At 37.4% G+C, this 16404-nt stretch overlaps 1 protein-coding gene across 2 annotated transcripts; it reads right to left on the reverse strand.

Moving 5' to 3' along the window:
• Positions 1-550: 550 nt before the first annotated feature.
• On the reverse strand, positions 551-15790 carry LOC145468456 (transmembrane prolyl 4-hydroxylase-like). Of its 2 annotated transcripts, XM_081452186.1 has the most exons (13): positions 15421-15790; positions 14626-14682; positions 13638-13759; positions 12017-12107; positions 8761-8842; positions 7674-7888; positions 7008-7069; positions 6130-6164; positions 4917-5100; positions 4401-4458; positions 3296-3447; positions 2495-2588; positions 551-1755 (listed from the first exon to the last, which is right to left on the reverse strand). In XM_081452186.1, exons 1-13 carry the CDS (start codon positions 15571-15573, stop codon positions 1369-1371), a joined length of 1692 nt encoding a protein of 563 aa, XP_081308312.1. In that variant the 5' UTR covers positions 15574-15790; the 3' UTR covers positions 551-1368. The 2 variants fall into 2 exon arrangements, with proteins under 2 accessions (XP_081308312.1, XP_081308313.1); XM_081452187.1 differs by lacking the exon at positions 14626-14682 and having other exon boundaries at positions 552-1755; positions 15421-15789.
• Positions 15791-16404: the final 614 nt, after the last annotated feature.

A 16404-nucleotide genomic window follows, 5' to 3' on the forward strand; every position in this document is an offset into this window, starting at 1 on the left:
AGGGGGGGAGGGTCACAGGCACCCTAGCAGCCCCTCCCCCCCCTCGTAGCTATGCCCTTGGGCGCACAGGTCTCAAGAATGTGGGGGAAAGGCTAGGTTCTAATTTTTTGTTTTCCACGTTTTGGAAGGTAACAAGTTGACCTTAAACATTTTTTCGCGGATGAATAAGTGTAATTTAACTGAAGAAGATTGCAAAATATGCTTGGCCACTGGGGAAAAATTTAGTGGTCCAATGGAAACCGCAAAAGAATGTTTGACCGCTCGAGTCTTTGGGCTGATGCTGGGTTGTCTTTGGAAGTTAAGTGTCCTGAAAAACTGTCGCACGAAATTCGTTTGCGGGCTGATATTTGTAGAATATTAGAATATTAACTAGATTGTAGAACCAGAAATTTTCGAGAGCAACTTTCAGCCTATGGGTCATTGAGCGAGAGAAACACTTTTAAGTGTTCTCAATAAATTGAATTTTTTATTGAGAGTGCAATGGCTAGAAGTCAGTGAATTAATGAAAAAGTAATAAAGTTTTGTTGTTGTTGTCGTCCACATATGTATCGGCAACGTTTTCACGTTTCTCTGATGTTTCGGAGGAAGATTTAGAAACATTACCAGATAATTCAATTTCCAAGAAGACTGAAGGAAGGATATTGGCCATTATGCGACTTAATTAATTGTTCAATGAACGGGCGAGCGCGTGTAGAAAGCGGCAAGCTTCAAACGAAAATTTCTTCTCAATGTATTTTTTGTTAAAGAGTTAAGTTGCTGTTTTAAAATACGGCCTCATTTACTACCGGCTCATAGAAATCTAGAGCAATTGTTAACTAGGTATTGTGACCCTTCAGTTAATAAAAATTCGAATAAGACACCATAGTAGCTTTTACAACTTGTTATTAAACTGGATTCGCAGAATAAATTTTTTTTACAAATAAAATTTAGATCTAAAACTTCCCATTTATAAATCCTATAATATTTTTTCCTTACTTTGCAATCTATAGCTTATTGTTATACCATAGTTCATTGTCTTAAATATAAAAATTATTCAAGGAAAGACTAATTTTTATTTAGGCCAGCTAGTTGCTTTTAAAATTAAAAATGAAAACAAAAGATTTTATAATTACATAACGCATTATTGTGAATTGCTCACGGCTATTAGACGAGCTACGTCTCAGTTTAAGCATCTTGAAAAGTTTAGCCTAAATTTTTCAAGATCATCGTTTGTAATCCGTGTTTATCTTCTCCACCCTGAGCCATCCTTGTTTCTTTTATGTGCCAAAATATTGTGTTTTTCTATCTTAGTTAACTATTTTCAAGGTTTCATCGATTTACAGCTAATTATATTTGTCCTTGGCCAAAATTACTGAAAATGCCGTGACGTTAATTTATAACAGGTTGTTCGCTGCTCTTTTGGGTATCATTGCCTCCATCGTTTTCTTTCTCGTGTGTTTCTTCCTCCCACGGATATCTCTTCATCCTCTCCAGGAAATCTTCTTCCATTAACCTAGCCTGCTCCCAAACTTTAAAATCTGCTTCACGATCGACACCTGCGTTTATCCAGTTATTTGCTGCCCATTTGGTTCCCTCGATGACGTCACATCCGCCATGATAGCTCATGACGTCAAGGGGCCCCAGCCAGCCTGTTGTGTTGCTGACAAGGTGATTGTACCACATCAAGGCAGAACCACGCTTTGGTTTGTAATACAAGTTTGCATCATAGCAGTGATCGCTTAGGTCACACTTGTTGACATCATCTTGAACCAGGGACTAAAGGCAATGAGCAAAAGGTATAAGTAAATAATGTTAAATCAAAATATTTCCAGTTCTGAACTGTAGATCTATTTCTGGCTATTCAACCCAAAACAAAGAAAGTTAGTAGAGAATTAAGTCTGTTTCATAAGCGAATTTAATCATCTATTTGTGAATATCACGATTCTTCCCCATGCCTTGTTAAAGGAATGAAACGAAAGAAACGAAGGATGAACTAAGGAATGAAACGAAGGAGCAAACGGATATTTACAAGTAGATGAATGCATGAATGAATGAGTTAAAGTAGAAAGGAATGAATAAATGAACGAATGAATGCCTGAATGAATGAAAGAATGAATGGAATTAATTAATTAATGATTAATGAATTAAGGAAGGAAGGAAGGAAGGAGGGAAGGTACAACAATATGACGAGCCACTGAGGACTTACAGTTGATAATGAGACTGTTGGTTTCTGTAGAACAAGAACAACTCCAGCATAAGTTTGTTCTGAATATTCTTTGAGGTTTTTCAGTTACAGATTTCAAGGTTTTACACCGCTACACTACCAAACTAATTATAATTTAAAACAATGAATTTATGCTGTTTTACTAACAAAACCTGTTGGGCTTTATACAAACCAATATAACTATAAATGGAACCTTCGTAATCACAATACCTCTCGGCAAAGGGTCGTGTTCGTGTTTGTGTTTAAGTTAACTATTACATTAAGAATTTGCTCTAAAAAATAATAACTTACGTAATTTTGCGGTATTGTTTCATTGTCTGCAATAGGGAAAGCAGTCTCCCCTCCGAGTTTCGGCTCGTTGAGGTAATAAAAGAACGTCAGGTATCTAAAAAGAAAAGCAAAATGTAATTTGGAAGAATAAGACAAAACCAACATATTTGATTGGTGCTTGGTCTAACCTTTGTCCATGTCATTTTTGTATTCATTTATTTATTTAATTATTTATTTATTTATTTTATTTATTAAGTTCGCATCGTTTCGTACCCTTTCAATATCTATAGCTGATATTTTGAGAGCTCTGGATGAAACAAAGATGCGTGTATTTACATTTACACGTAGTGTTCAATCATAGTGTTCAATCAATCATACCATCAACTGGTATCCCGGGGTTACTTCCTAGGGGGAGGCTCCGCCGGAAAGGAGTACCGTTTTCAGGCTTCAGGTGCATATATCTAAAAGGGTGGGGATTTCATAAGTTGAGGTATATGAAAGGTAGGGAAATCTGTCAATTAGTTATTTTAAAGGGCCTTTAATAAAAATATTTCGAGAAGATCATTTCATTTATTAGCTACTATTTATCCACAATACAGGCCAGTTATGAAGTATTTGAAAAGGGTCCCTTTTTTCAATTAAAGGTGTACGAAAGGGATACATTTTCTGTCAAAATGGCATACAAGAGGGTAAGAGGTTGGATCTCCAGTACCTACCCCGCGCCCCCCTCCGCGGGTACTACCAGTTGCTCCGTCGACTGTCAACGAAAAATTAAAGATTCTTATAATTAAGCCTAGACCTTATATTTCGTTAGTAGGTCACCTGCATGGGACACATTTTATATCCTCTATATCCTCATCATCTACGTCTTCAGCGAGATTTTGAGCTTGATGACAACAAGGTATATTCTTCGCCTCTTCGTCTTCGGAATCATAATGGCAATGGTAATGCTGCTTCTCGCGATACCTGATAACCTAAAATTTGAATTATCAACAATTAGACAGCGAACTCGCGGTTTCTACCCGACGATAGTTAGCGAGAAAGCCATAACGGTTGATCAGAGCTGTCGTCTGACTGTTTTTCGCATAACCCCATCGACCGATCTATCAAACGAAAACAATAATTTTAAACCCAGAAACTTCACAAAAATCGAGCGAAGTTAAACCCATGTCAAAGAAAAGTCTGTATACGAGCCAAGTGGCCTATTAGGCCGGAGCTTGTCCCGGTTTCAGTAGCATGAGGCTGGTAGGAGTATTTCTACTGCCCCCCTGGACTACCCCGGGTTACCCCGCAATGCCGTCTATCGAACGTCAGATGGCGCTTGTTTAGCCAATTAGATTTCGTGTTTACCTGATAGTCGGCCAGTGGATTATGCTAAGAGCCATCACCTGATGCTCATGCGTTAAAATTCCACGGGCTAACATTATTTTTGACTGAATATAGAAAGCGTCGACTGCCCATTTCGTGGAAAATGAATGCTGTTATATAGTAATATTTTAATTAATCAACCGTCTTGTTATGTTTTCAATATCTGTTGCATGCTAAGAGTGCAAGTACAGCTTGAATTCTTGAGGCGAGGGGGGGGGGGGGGGAGAAATAAATCATACGGAGAGACTCCCATATAAAAAGGACGGGGATGCTCGTCGGAAATTTTGAAAAGAACCCCTAAGAGGTACAAAGATCCTGTTTTGCGGGCGTGGCTTGAAATCTTTTCACCCCTAAGAGGAACCAATTCTAAAACAACACATTATCTCCTGTCAATTTTTTTGGCTTCAATATCCTGAAAGGTATCGCAAAAGCTTCCGCTGTGAACTTTTTGAGGCTGGGCACCCTGATAGGCACCCAATCCGAGTTTTTACCCCCTAAAAGGCACGACGAGAGCATCCCCGTCATTTTTATATGGGAGTCCATTCCCGGGAAATCATACCTGCATATTTTCACTGCTCCAGATCATATCTTTAGGTAGTTTTGTCACCAAATGTATTCTGCAGGGAGAGAATATCCCGTTAGACATGACACTAACAATAACAAATCAGATACAAAGGCATAAGACACTCAGTGTCGGTTTACATGAAGGAGAAATAAAATGAAGCGCATAACATGATGCCGTTGATCATTTACATTTTCAGCTGAATAAGGTTTAAGCAACAACCAAAACGTCCGGAAATAGTTTTTTTTAGCCATAGACAACATAATTTTTAACTATGCCTGACTACAAACTAAGTACTTTTAACTTTAAACCCAGTCCAGACCCTGTTATCAGACTGATATAGTTGCATAGCAATTCCCTCCTCCCCACCCCGGCCAGTCTTCGTTACGCCAAACTACGTTATGTAGAAAGAGCTAGACTAGGCCAAGTTAATAATTTCTTGAAATTATTTTCTAAACATACGAAATACATAGGAATTGCGCTGTGCTTTAGAAATAGAGTTAAATCACTTACCTTTCACTAAGGTTCTCAAAAAGTGGCTTGAAATCGATGTGTTCGTAAGGATCAAGGAATGCCGTACTGCTGTCTCGCGTTCGCTTATTTGGCTTCGTTTTGTGAACTTTCTCCAAATAGTGCACTATGTCCTTCATTTTGCTTTCCGACACCAATTTTATGAATTCGTTGTATGTTATTACACCTGCGAGAAAAAGAGAACAAATATCATAACTCCGCCATTTTGGATGTAATATATCAAACACGAAAGACCGTGTTTGATCGCATTTCCAGACACCGAAAAGAGAGTTGAAAATAAAACGAGTAGCGGAGTATTTTTAACGAACTTCGAGGTGTTTGAAAATGTGGTCAAACACTGTCTTTCGTGAAAGTGAAGAATGATCATCGCAGTAAATTTTCCAATTTAAGCAATTGGGAAGAAGAAGCCTGAAAAACTCAGGGCTTCAACGGGATTCGAACCCGTGACCTCCGCGATACCAAGGAATGGTGCGAGCATCGCACTGGTATCGCGGAGGTCACGGGTTCGAATCCCGTTGAAGCCCTGATTTTTTCAGGCTTCTTCTTTCCAGTTGCTTAAATTGGAAAATTTACTGCGATGATCATTCTTCACTTTCATCTACAACCGCAGTTCATATATGAATTATTTCACATAAACTTCACTGTCTTTCGTGTTTGATATATCGTCTCAATTGATATTAGTGACATAGTAAAAATCTATGCTAATCAAGATCATATATCCAAACACCGTCACGGTCATGATTTCTTTTGTTTAAACTTGACGAACTATTAACGAGTTTGAGAACTTAAGACGCAGTGGCGTCATGTTTGGTGCGTTCGTTTCCGTATCGAGCGGTGCGAGTTCGAGCTCTGGCCGGGGACATTGTGTTGTATTCTTGGAGAAGACACTTCACTTTCACAGTGCCTCTCTCCATCCATGTGTGTAAATGGATACCGGCGAATTTAATGCTGGGGTATAACCCTGCAATGGACCAACATTCCATCCAGGGGAGTAGAAATACTCCTAGTCGCTTCATGCTACAGAAACGTAACCTAGATAAGCTCCGCCCGGATGGGTCACTTGGCTCATACGTAGACTTAACTTTTTTTTACGTTGAGAAGGTAAGATTTCATATGATTGCCAGTGTCAATTTGTTACAGAACAAAACACTGTCATCTTATTATTCCTTATATCTATTTATTTTATTGATCTTACCGTCTCCGTTACGATCCATGTTTAGGTCACTCATCCTGTAATAGTTTACAAAAAGATGTCAATTTTAAAATGCTCGTTTTCTCAAAAAAAAAAAAAAAAAAAAAGGCGACGACATATAACATGTGACTGGATAAAGCACACGATTCCTTGTTTACTCAAGAATAGTGTGCGGGGGCGGGGGGTGGGGGTCGGGCAGTCTCCCCCTCCCCCGAAAAAAAATCCCGCACAGCAAAAACTGCTAATGGTGCAAGGGGAGCCATGGGAAAAAAAAGTCGAGCAAGTGCTTTCTACTGACCAGGTGTTCGAATTTTAATACGTTCTCGCAAAAGCTATTGCCCACCCAAAAGAATCATGCACAAAGGTGAGGAAAAATTTCATGGCCCCTCAAGAAAGTAATGGTCCATCCCTTATAGTATATGCGGAAGATTTTCCTAGGTTCATTAAGGGTCGCACTTTTAACTCAGTGCATCACACATCACACATCACACATCACACATCACACATCACACATCACACATCACACATCACACATCACACATCACACATCACACATCACACATCACACATCACACATCACACTTGGTAATTCACACTCTGGCAGTTACAGTGACAAATCTTTGTCGCATTTAAAGAGCTTTCTATCTTCACTTAATTATTTTTAACCAGCAGGAGGTTCGCATGATAAGAAGTGTTTTCGTTATAACATTTTATCAGTAATACATGGTCGTGAAAAGTAGAAATGCTAAAAAAGGAAAAACAACGAAAACGCAGGAAATGCTTCAAAAAAAGCAAACAAAAAAAAGTTATCAAAAAAAAAAAGGGAAAACATAGGCAAAACATCGTGCACTGGTGAGTGGGTACCCCGTGTCGTTGCTTACATCTTCTTAGCATCAGCTTCGTCTATCAGGACTCGTCCAAGCTCCATGAGACCCCTGGCAACCTTTAATGGAATAAAAACGTCATTTAAATTCAGTTGTGTTCAGTTTATCAATTTTCTCAGCTAGTTTTGTAGTTATCTTAGTTTTGTACACACTGATTTGATTCACTACAGTCTACGAATTTCTCAGTATGTGTTGCCTAGTACATGGATAACGCGTTCTGGTCCGGTCTTACATGTAAGTGACCCTTTCCTTTGCAATAGACCTTTCTCGCTTGGGCGGTTTGTTGTCCCATTACAGACCACGTGATATTCTCTAGAGAATAGTTCTTTTATCCATCTAAACATTGCTTATTCATATGCACACGACTATTTGAAAATTTGAAAGGAGGAATCCTCAAGAGAATCATCACGTGGTCTGAAATGTGGCAACAAACCGCCCAGTCGAAAAAGATCTATTTGTATCTGCATGTAGTGCTTTCTGACCTTGATAAGTTGCTTAACATTTATCTGACAACAATCACCACCATAGGCATGCAATAGGTGCAAAGGTCAGGGACCCAACGTGCGCATCGATTACCTTATGACAACGATCGAAATTTCCTTTGAAGGAGATTTATGGAGAACTCCCGATCAAACCAGTAAATAAAATCCTGTTCATAGTTACCTCTGCGAAATCCAGGTGTCCGTCGAGGTTTGTATCGAGTTGCTGAAACGTGTCTGCGGGATCCTCTGGAATAAAACGCTCCGCCGTTCTGTTTGCGCTGCTCTCTTCGCCGACGGGTATTTCTTCTCCGAGTGTCAACGATCGTTCAAGGCCTTGGGTCTGTGCCATGAAAATTATATCATCGCATTCCTGTTCAGTGAGAAAATCTTCGATTTCTGCGGACAAATAAAAAAGTACAAGACATCATGATCGATAATTTCAAATTACCGGATCGGGTCATCATTATTCAGTATTTCTATTCCGTTTGGTTTTTGCGCGTGCTCTGATTGGCTTAAACAGGTTTTATCACGTTAAAAGCACAGAAACCTTAACCTTATTCCTTCGCACATGTATGATGGTTGTAGTCTGTATCAGAAATCACATCACAAAGTAGCCAGTCAGATACACTGGTATAATGCCATAAATTACTAGTTAATTGTTAATATTGATAGAGTTAGCCCACGAATAATAATACCGATACTAAGAGCTGTGAACCATTAAGAGCCACGTCAACTTTCCTTAAATGTGGATTATTTCTCCCACAAGCTAACTTTCCAAGAAGTTAACTCGCTCAAACTGAAGGCAACTCCCTTACAAGTCTTTCGAACGAGAAAAACACAAATTAAACATCCTACTACTTTAAATGTATTTTGCTTTACAAACGCGACTTTTATTACGTGTTTCGATCTATTTAATGGCAACTGCTAGGGAGGCTGATGCCAGTTAAGGTCACTTCACTGTGGGCCAGTTAACTTGAGGTTGAAGCGACCCACTTCAAAAATTCAGAAGCCGCAAGACATAATTACATTAATGCATGGCAACCTAACTTTATTGCCCGTATATCATTTTGAAAAAGTCCTACAACTAATTTCAATTTGGTCTCCTTTCGAAAATTCTCTTAATATCTCCATCGCGTTGTTTTAGGTGCGTTTTGTGTATACGTGAAGGTACAACTTAGTCGTAATTCCAGCACCGGTTGGACCGAAACGGCAGCAAAACCCAGCGATCGTGCCTTTTTTACGCCACAGCAGGAATATCATCAACATACCAAAGAGGGCCGGCCTTAAACTCAGTGTCCTCATTTTGTGCACTTTTCCTGGGACCAGCTTGAGTTCACGAACGTAACCAACCTGGTAGAAACAAAGAAAGAAAATTAAAGCAGCACTCTCTAAAAGGTGGATGAGAAAGTAAATGAAAGGAACTTCATGTTTCGATACCAGTTATATAAGTTGGATGACAATTATAGGTGAAGGATTACTAATCAACCTGATGCCCTATAGAATGGAATAGGCGAGTGCGATATGTCTTTATCCTACCCTGACCCTTAATGAATGTAAGCAGGAGAACATTTCGAATTAAAGGGGCTTTGTCACGGTAACGGCCATAAAAGAATTTGAGAATTTGATTGACACTTGGAGATCCACACCGAGAAGTTTTATCGCTAGAAATGGATCGTACGACTCGCCTGGAATCATTTGCGATCGCAAGTCTTTGAAAACCTTATTCCCCGCCTTTGACCCTTTACATCGAACGAGCCACTCTTAATATTTCTAGGATCTTCACGCAACAATGCACAAAAAAAAAAATACTGTGAAAACCATCTAGAAATATCAAATGACTCTTTAAAGACTGTTGATCTACAGTTTGATCCAGCCTTAATTAGATTTAAATTATATTCCCACGATTATATTAAGCAGGTCTCAAGACATTTTTGTTATTAACTACTTGGAGAATAAATGCGAACCTAAGACGTTTCATCTGCTGTGATCGTTTTATCAATTGTCATTTCTTGTAAGTCTCATATGCATTTATTCTATAGGGAGACATTAGCTGCCGAACACAAACACACATATAACAGGTGTACAGAGATAAGTTGACAGAGCTGTCAATTTACATCCAATAATATGCAGTTAACTACTCATTTGCTTTTTTCTTGGCTTAGAGCTTGATTCTATCTGGTTGCCCTTAATTAATAGCGTATGTTGCCATATGAAAAAACACTTAAGGGATTCGTTCCTTGGAAAACTAGCCGATTTTTTTCAGTTTTAAACTTCAATCATAATTCTTCGCGCAAGTTTAATGCCGAATCATCTCTTCAAAATTTACTTTTTCAGTTATATGAAGTATACATATTTCCTTTTAAATCGTTCGATTTTTTCTTATATATATGCCGTTCTTAAAAGTCTTTTGAATCCAATCTGTTTTTATAATAATTATTTTCACCGCCGCTCGTAAATACACCGTATTTTTTCGTTGTGTTTGTTTGAAGTATTCGGCAGTTATACAACTATGAAGCTAACATGACACTTTAAATGTGATTGGTAGACGCCTATAAGCTCTTGTACGTATTAGCTGGTAATTCCCATATAAATTTTGGATTTAGTTATTCTATGAAAGCAGTAATGAAATTCCCATTTTGTTTTTTTTCTCAGGGGCACCGAACGACGGATTTTTCTCAAATGCTTTACACACTGATTTAGCCCATCTAGGGTTCTTTTAAAGTTCTGTAGGCTAATTTTAGGCTGCGCTATTTAACAGTTAGATCATGAGCTCGAGATTTCTATAAGGTGATAGTTGATGAGGCCGAAAGCCGAATCAACTATCATCTCGTAGAAATCGAGAGCGAATAATCTAATTGTTTCAGTAGAATTTTAACTGAAATTTCCTTAAAATATCGATTCCAATCATATCTGGTCTTTAAACTTTACGCTTTAGAGAGTTCGCGGACTGAATTGTCTATTTGACATTTGTAGTTGTGTACGCGCGCTTATCAATTTTTTTTCAAAAATTTCGATCTTTTGTTAATTCAAGAAACCGCAAATGCCCTCCTTTTAGTCTTCTTAGGAATTTGATTATCCATTTGTTTGTAAATGGTCTTTCAAAACTTCGGAGAAACGAGGAAATCTTGCAATTTTGTCGACCACACAAAGCCACTGCACACTAATGGCTGATAGTATGTAATGGCTCAGCCAATCACATCACAGCATTTGCATAAGTATACTAGTAGAATTCTACTAAAAAACGTTAGTGCTCTGTCATTTTAGGGGAATTTGAGTCATCTCCAATTTAACAAAGCTTTGCTGTAATTTCTCCAAAACTTTAACGGCTGTTGCCTTTCCGAAAATCATCAAAGCTGGCCTTTGTTCGGGACTGAAAACGACATTTTATCAACCGAAAACAACAGTTCGAGGTGACAATTTCCTTAAGAAAATAAGAGAGAATTTCAGGCCTTCCGAACAGAGAATTTACCGAGACAATCAGTTGCGTGCCCGGTTTTCCTAGTCAGCGTATACGCCGGAAAGTTGTGAGAAAACTTGAAAACTTTCCCCTGATTTCCAAACTTTTCTACTTTTTACAAACCACGCATAGTCTTCACAAGCTAATGAACCTAAAAATTTATTGAATGGTTTAATGTTTCACTAACTATTGTTATTCTATAAGGCATACGCTTTTTGTCGACATACAAGAACTTTATTTTTAATGCAAGGGATATTTTAATGATCGGCGAAAATTAATGAGCCAAACAGCAATTTACACAGCTGGAGCGAGAAAGAAACAAATAAACTCTATTTGAATTCAAAATTTTATGCAGTTAAGACAGTGGCTGCTATTTTCAGAAAATATGCAAACGAATTTCAAAAAAAAATATTAAGTTACAAGGGCAATAGGAAGAAAAATCGACATAGCTTTTCTTTCCATGTTTCAGATGTTCTTCGGCAGAATGTCAGCTTTTTAACGTAAATGGTCACTTAACACACAAAAGATGACAAGCAAATAGATATTACGAATTATCTGCCATATCATTTTGCATTCTATGATATCGTGTAAATTGTCCTAAAGACGTAAAGGAATAGTTAATGACCTCAGTACATTTAAATCTTTTAATATATTACTAAATTAACAATAAACTAATGTTGTGTATTCTCTCTTGTTTTTGTGATTCAAAATATCAGGCAATTCTCGAAAACGCCACCCTGCATCGACGATTCTTAAACTGCTGCTCATCTTAAAAATTCACTTTTTTAGCGGCGCAACTTCCCTCCATTTACTTAACCGTTGTTCACTCTCGTTCTTTGCAATAGGGATTCGGAACTGCGCTAAATTTTGCCTTAAATAAGTCCATTTTGTAAGGACAATGTTTCACTCGAAAAGTTAATATTGCAGGAACGCAAACCAACAGAGATATTTTTGGGGCTTTATGTATATTGCTCAAAGACAATAGCATTAAGACTATAACATACGGCTTGTTAACATGGAGAAAATGATATGTATGATCATTGAAAGTTCGTCAGTGTTCAACTTACCTGTATAGGATCTATTCGTGGCAGTCTGAAAGGACGTTCATTGTTTTCTTCGACGACAGCTTCCTTTACCACGTTTTCACTTCCTCTGTTCCTGATTAACCAAGAAGCTAAAGCTATTGACAGAAGTAGTACAGCAAACGAAACACGAACCCAAATTGGCGACGGTTGTTTAAGAAATAGCTTGAACATTTTTGTAAAGTTGCAAGCTACGAGCGTGGAGATTATCAGACCGGGTGATAAAAGACTTATCAACCTGAGATGTTTTATCTCTTGTTTTGTTGTTAAACCGTTTTCTCTTCACGCGAGCAAATGTGTTATCGATTAAAATTCATGTGAAATTAAACGCAGTTGTCACAAAAATGGGTCAACGCTCAATGAAAATGCAAATTACGTATTGATCAGTGTTTAATTTTAGTAACAGGTGTCTACAGATGTCACTTCAATCATGGAGTTTCTGAATCGCTGCCTAAAACTTCATATAAACTGTGAACTCATTTTCGGCGTCGAATCACAACTTTAAGTAGACGAAAACAGTTGAATTTAGAAGAGCCACTCTGTAGCCGCCGAATACTCCGAAGATGTTCGAAGATTTCCGACAAATTCCGAAGGTTACGAAGAATTTCCGGACTTACCTAGGAGATTGACACAATCGGAGAAAAGGATTAAAAATCTTTCATAATAGTGAAACACTTTTGAAAGATCTTCAGCTCAGGATAAATTTTGAATGTCTCTGTAAACTAATGAGTATTCTTACTTACTTGCCAAGATTATGGCGAGTGTTTTCAAACACGTAAATGCCGAAAATTAATAATGATGCATAAATGAAAAAAAAAAAGAAAAGAAAAGAAAAGAAAAAAACCGTCATCGCCCACCTATTTATATGAACTAACTTTATTGACATAAATATTCAGACAATACGATATTCTTGAATCTTAGATGTTCAGTTTTATTCTAAACTCCTTTATTCTCAGGCTTGAAATAAACATTTTCCTCACTGCAATTGCAAAGTTCTCAATGTTAGTTCAGGCGAAAATTTAGTAGTACACCATAAAGGTCTTGTTGAAATAAAAAGAAAACAATTCCAGTATTTTGCTGATTCATAGAAATACGAGTGAAGCAAGCTTTTAGAGTTTTTAAAAGTAACTACGACGGCGACGCCGAGGACAAAAATTTAAAAAAATCGAATTTATATTTTAGATATGAATCTCGCGATACTCTAAGGTTATTTAGTTTGCTACTTTTTGTGAAAAATATCTCGGAACTGAATATGGAACACACCGTAAAATTCGATATACAAATTTTAAAAATTATCCGTCGTGGGTTCGCGTTCTCCAGACAACGCAGAATTTGGTCATTTCACGTTGTTGTTTTGCAGAGGACGGCAAAGAATTATACCAAGAATTATAACGGTCGTTCACAGCCACTGTATTGCTCGTTAAAACTTTTGTTTAGCGACGTTCCCGTTGCCGTCATTGTTTTCTTAAACTCCCAAATGCCGTGAAACACAATTTAATTTATAGGCGAGTGTTTCCACAGCCAGCTTTTTCTCGGTAATTTTGTTTCATAAGTCTTAAAATGGCAGAAATAAGCGAATTTATCACTAGACTAGGTGAGGTCTTACCTTTGGTTCGTAATTTTCTCGGATTTTTCTTGGCTAGCATAATCACGAGCCAGATGCAATGCGTTTCTCGTAAAATCACATCCATCTTTATTGCATGGAAAATCATCATTTGACTTCACACTCTGAAAAATATAGCAAACCTCGAGCTCATTACTTCAGCCTACTAGTTATTTCTACAATCTACGAAAAGGGTTGAATTGTTACCGCTAATAATTAAATAAATAATAATAAGTTTACACTGACAGTTGTTTCCTGCAGTAGATTAAGGAAGAGAAAATTACCAAAATGCGGTAAGCGACGTTGTGTTTGCGAAATTGCCGTCGCTTCTCTTGTGGGCAGATAAAACTTTTGAAGGCCGCCCTTTTTCAGTAGTCGCTCCCAGGCGACATTTCTTTCAAAGGAGTGGTAAAGTATTCCCACATTCGAAATCATTTTGTTAGACGTTTTATAAATTTCAGTCATTATTAAAATTTTGCTTAACTTAAAACAATAACATTACGTTTTAAGCAGATAACTATATATGTAATAGTTGGCGATTGTAAACAAATCGTTTTGGCGGTTTCGTCGAAACTTTCACAGCTAAAAAAAAAAAAAAACCTTACTTGTAAAATACTGCAGAGCCGAATTTTGGGCTTTATGATAACTGCTTCACTGACAGCTACGATATCTTCTATCGAGGTTACGTAGCAAACCAGGAATCTACTTTCTTGCGACCGCTCTCGCAGCTGAGATGGGAAGCGAATGGCGCTTACTGTCCCGTGCTCGATCGAGTACAGCCAATCACATTGCGTAAAAACACCATTAACTGGTTTCATACATACTACTTTTAACACAGTATATCAGGGCAGTTATCAAGACTATAATTATACATGTTTCATTTTCACTACAAAAACAAATTGAAGACTTACTTCTAAATATATATTCGAGCTTAAAAGCATTCACAATCCCGAAATTACTCCACTAGCTAAAATAAGAGCAAAAATGCTACCTTGGTGTGTCTAGTTGTATTGAGACTCTTTGAAGACAGGTCCACTTCTGTAATTTTCTATGGGTTGGATAATAAATAAAAAAAAATAAATATGATAAATTACAATATTTACAGAGGAAGCCACGTCAGCCTTAGCTGGTTTTCATGTGCTTCCTTTATCCTCGTCGAATTGGAATTTGGAGTGGTGGTTTTTGGTAAGAAGAGAGCGCTCTCACCACTGTGCCATCTCTTCTCTCCACCCCTGCTTTCACAGGCACTCTATGATAAAAATTTTGCATCGTGCCACAAAAAGAAAGAGGCAACAATAACAACAACACCAAACTGATGACTTTTAACCTCCACTCTATTCCAGGGGACAAAATGAAGACGCACATCTCACTGACAATTTTGCCAGTCCTGATCGTATTCCCTTGGTCGAGCGCGAGTCGAATTCCAAAGTCAAAGCTAATAAGCCGTTCAGCAATGAAAAAAGCTGGATATTATATTGCGGTACAATGTCACAGGTGAATGCTGTAATTTGACTCTTGCTATCGGTTTGACGAAATACATCATTAGTCTTGTTAAAATGTACGGTGATGTACTTCACACAAAAAACGTCAAATAATTACAACATAATGTAAAGACAACCATATGCAAAACTTTAATGAATTGTTCCGTTTGTATTTTGCTTTTCTTGTTCGCTTCTAAAAGGATTTTCAGTTGTTCAATGGTTGTTAGGGTACTATTAAGAAAACTGCTGAATTATAAGTTTTTCCCTAGATCTAGTATATCGCAGCGATTTAACAGTTTCCTTACCTTTGTATTCGTTAATCTTCTGTTCCTTTCAAAAACGCCTGAGGACGAACTTGAAATATAACTGTATAGCCCTGCATACGGGATTTTGGTAGTGGATGATCCATATTTCACATCAGCAAGAAGCAATACCACAGCCAAAAGAATTCTCGCCATTCTGCGGTTCACTAAAAGACGCTATTTCGGTTTTAATTACTACAACTGAGATACCGGGTAAAGTTGAAGAGTTTTTTTTGCGGAAATCAAAGGATTTAAATGAGTTATCGGATACCATTCATCCGATCTCGTTGAGCGATAACATTAAAATTTTGTCCCTTCTTTTATTACTATTTGTTTCCTTGACATTTCAATGGCACATTTTATTAATTTATTCCATAAATGTCAATATAAAACACTCAAACTTACTCGCATATCACAAGAAAGATCGCTTTTTTATTGATGGCCATTCGCGAAACATCAATGTAAGCTCGCAATTTAAAGGTAATCATTATATTTCAGAGTCTGTGTCTAGGGCGAAATTTCTCAGACTTCTTAGGAACTTCGCATATACGGTTCGCTTTCAATCTATCATATTTTTCGGAAATTCTAAAATTAATTTTTGTTCATCCGGATCGATACTAAACGTTTTTTAACGACGATTTTATTAAATAGAAGCCTCTCGCACCTTTTGATGAAAATCTGCAGGAAAAAACCTTCGATAAAGAAAAAAAAATCATTTTTTTTTCTCAATTCTGTTGAATCTCATGATCTAAATTTGATCATGCAAATATCGTTCAAATAGATTTGTGTGTGCATGCTCAGTTTTAAACTGCAAGACAAAATTGTCTCGTAAACGAATACTTTAATTCTAACCGCGGCCGCAATCAGAATAATTCAATTAAACTGAAAAAGACTAACAATCTTCCTCAGTGTATACGTGTAAACACTGTCTTTCTGCGATGCCATTATAGTACAATGGTGATGATAACAATACTTGAAGTGTTTTGT

The sequence above is a fragment of the Orbicella franksi genome, chromosome 14 (genome assembly GCF_964199315.1).
Source record: "Orbicella franksi chromosome 14, jaOrbFran1.1, whole genome shotgun sequence".
NCBI lineage: Eukaryota > Metazoa > Cnidaria > Anthozoa > Scleractinia > Merulinidae > Orbicella > Orbicella franksi.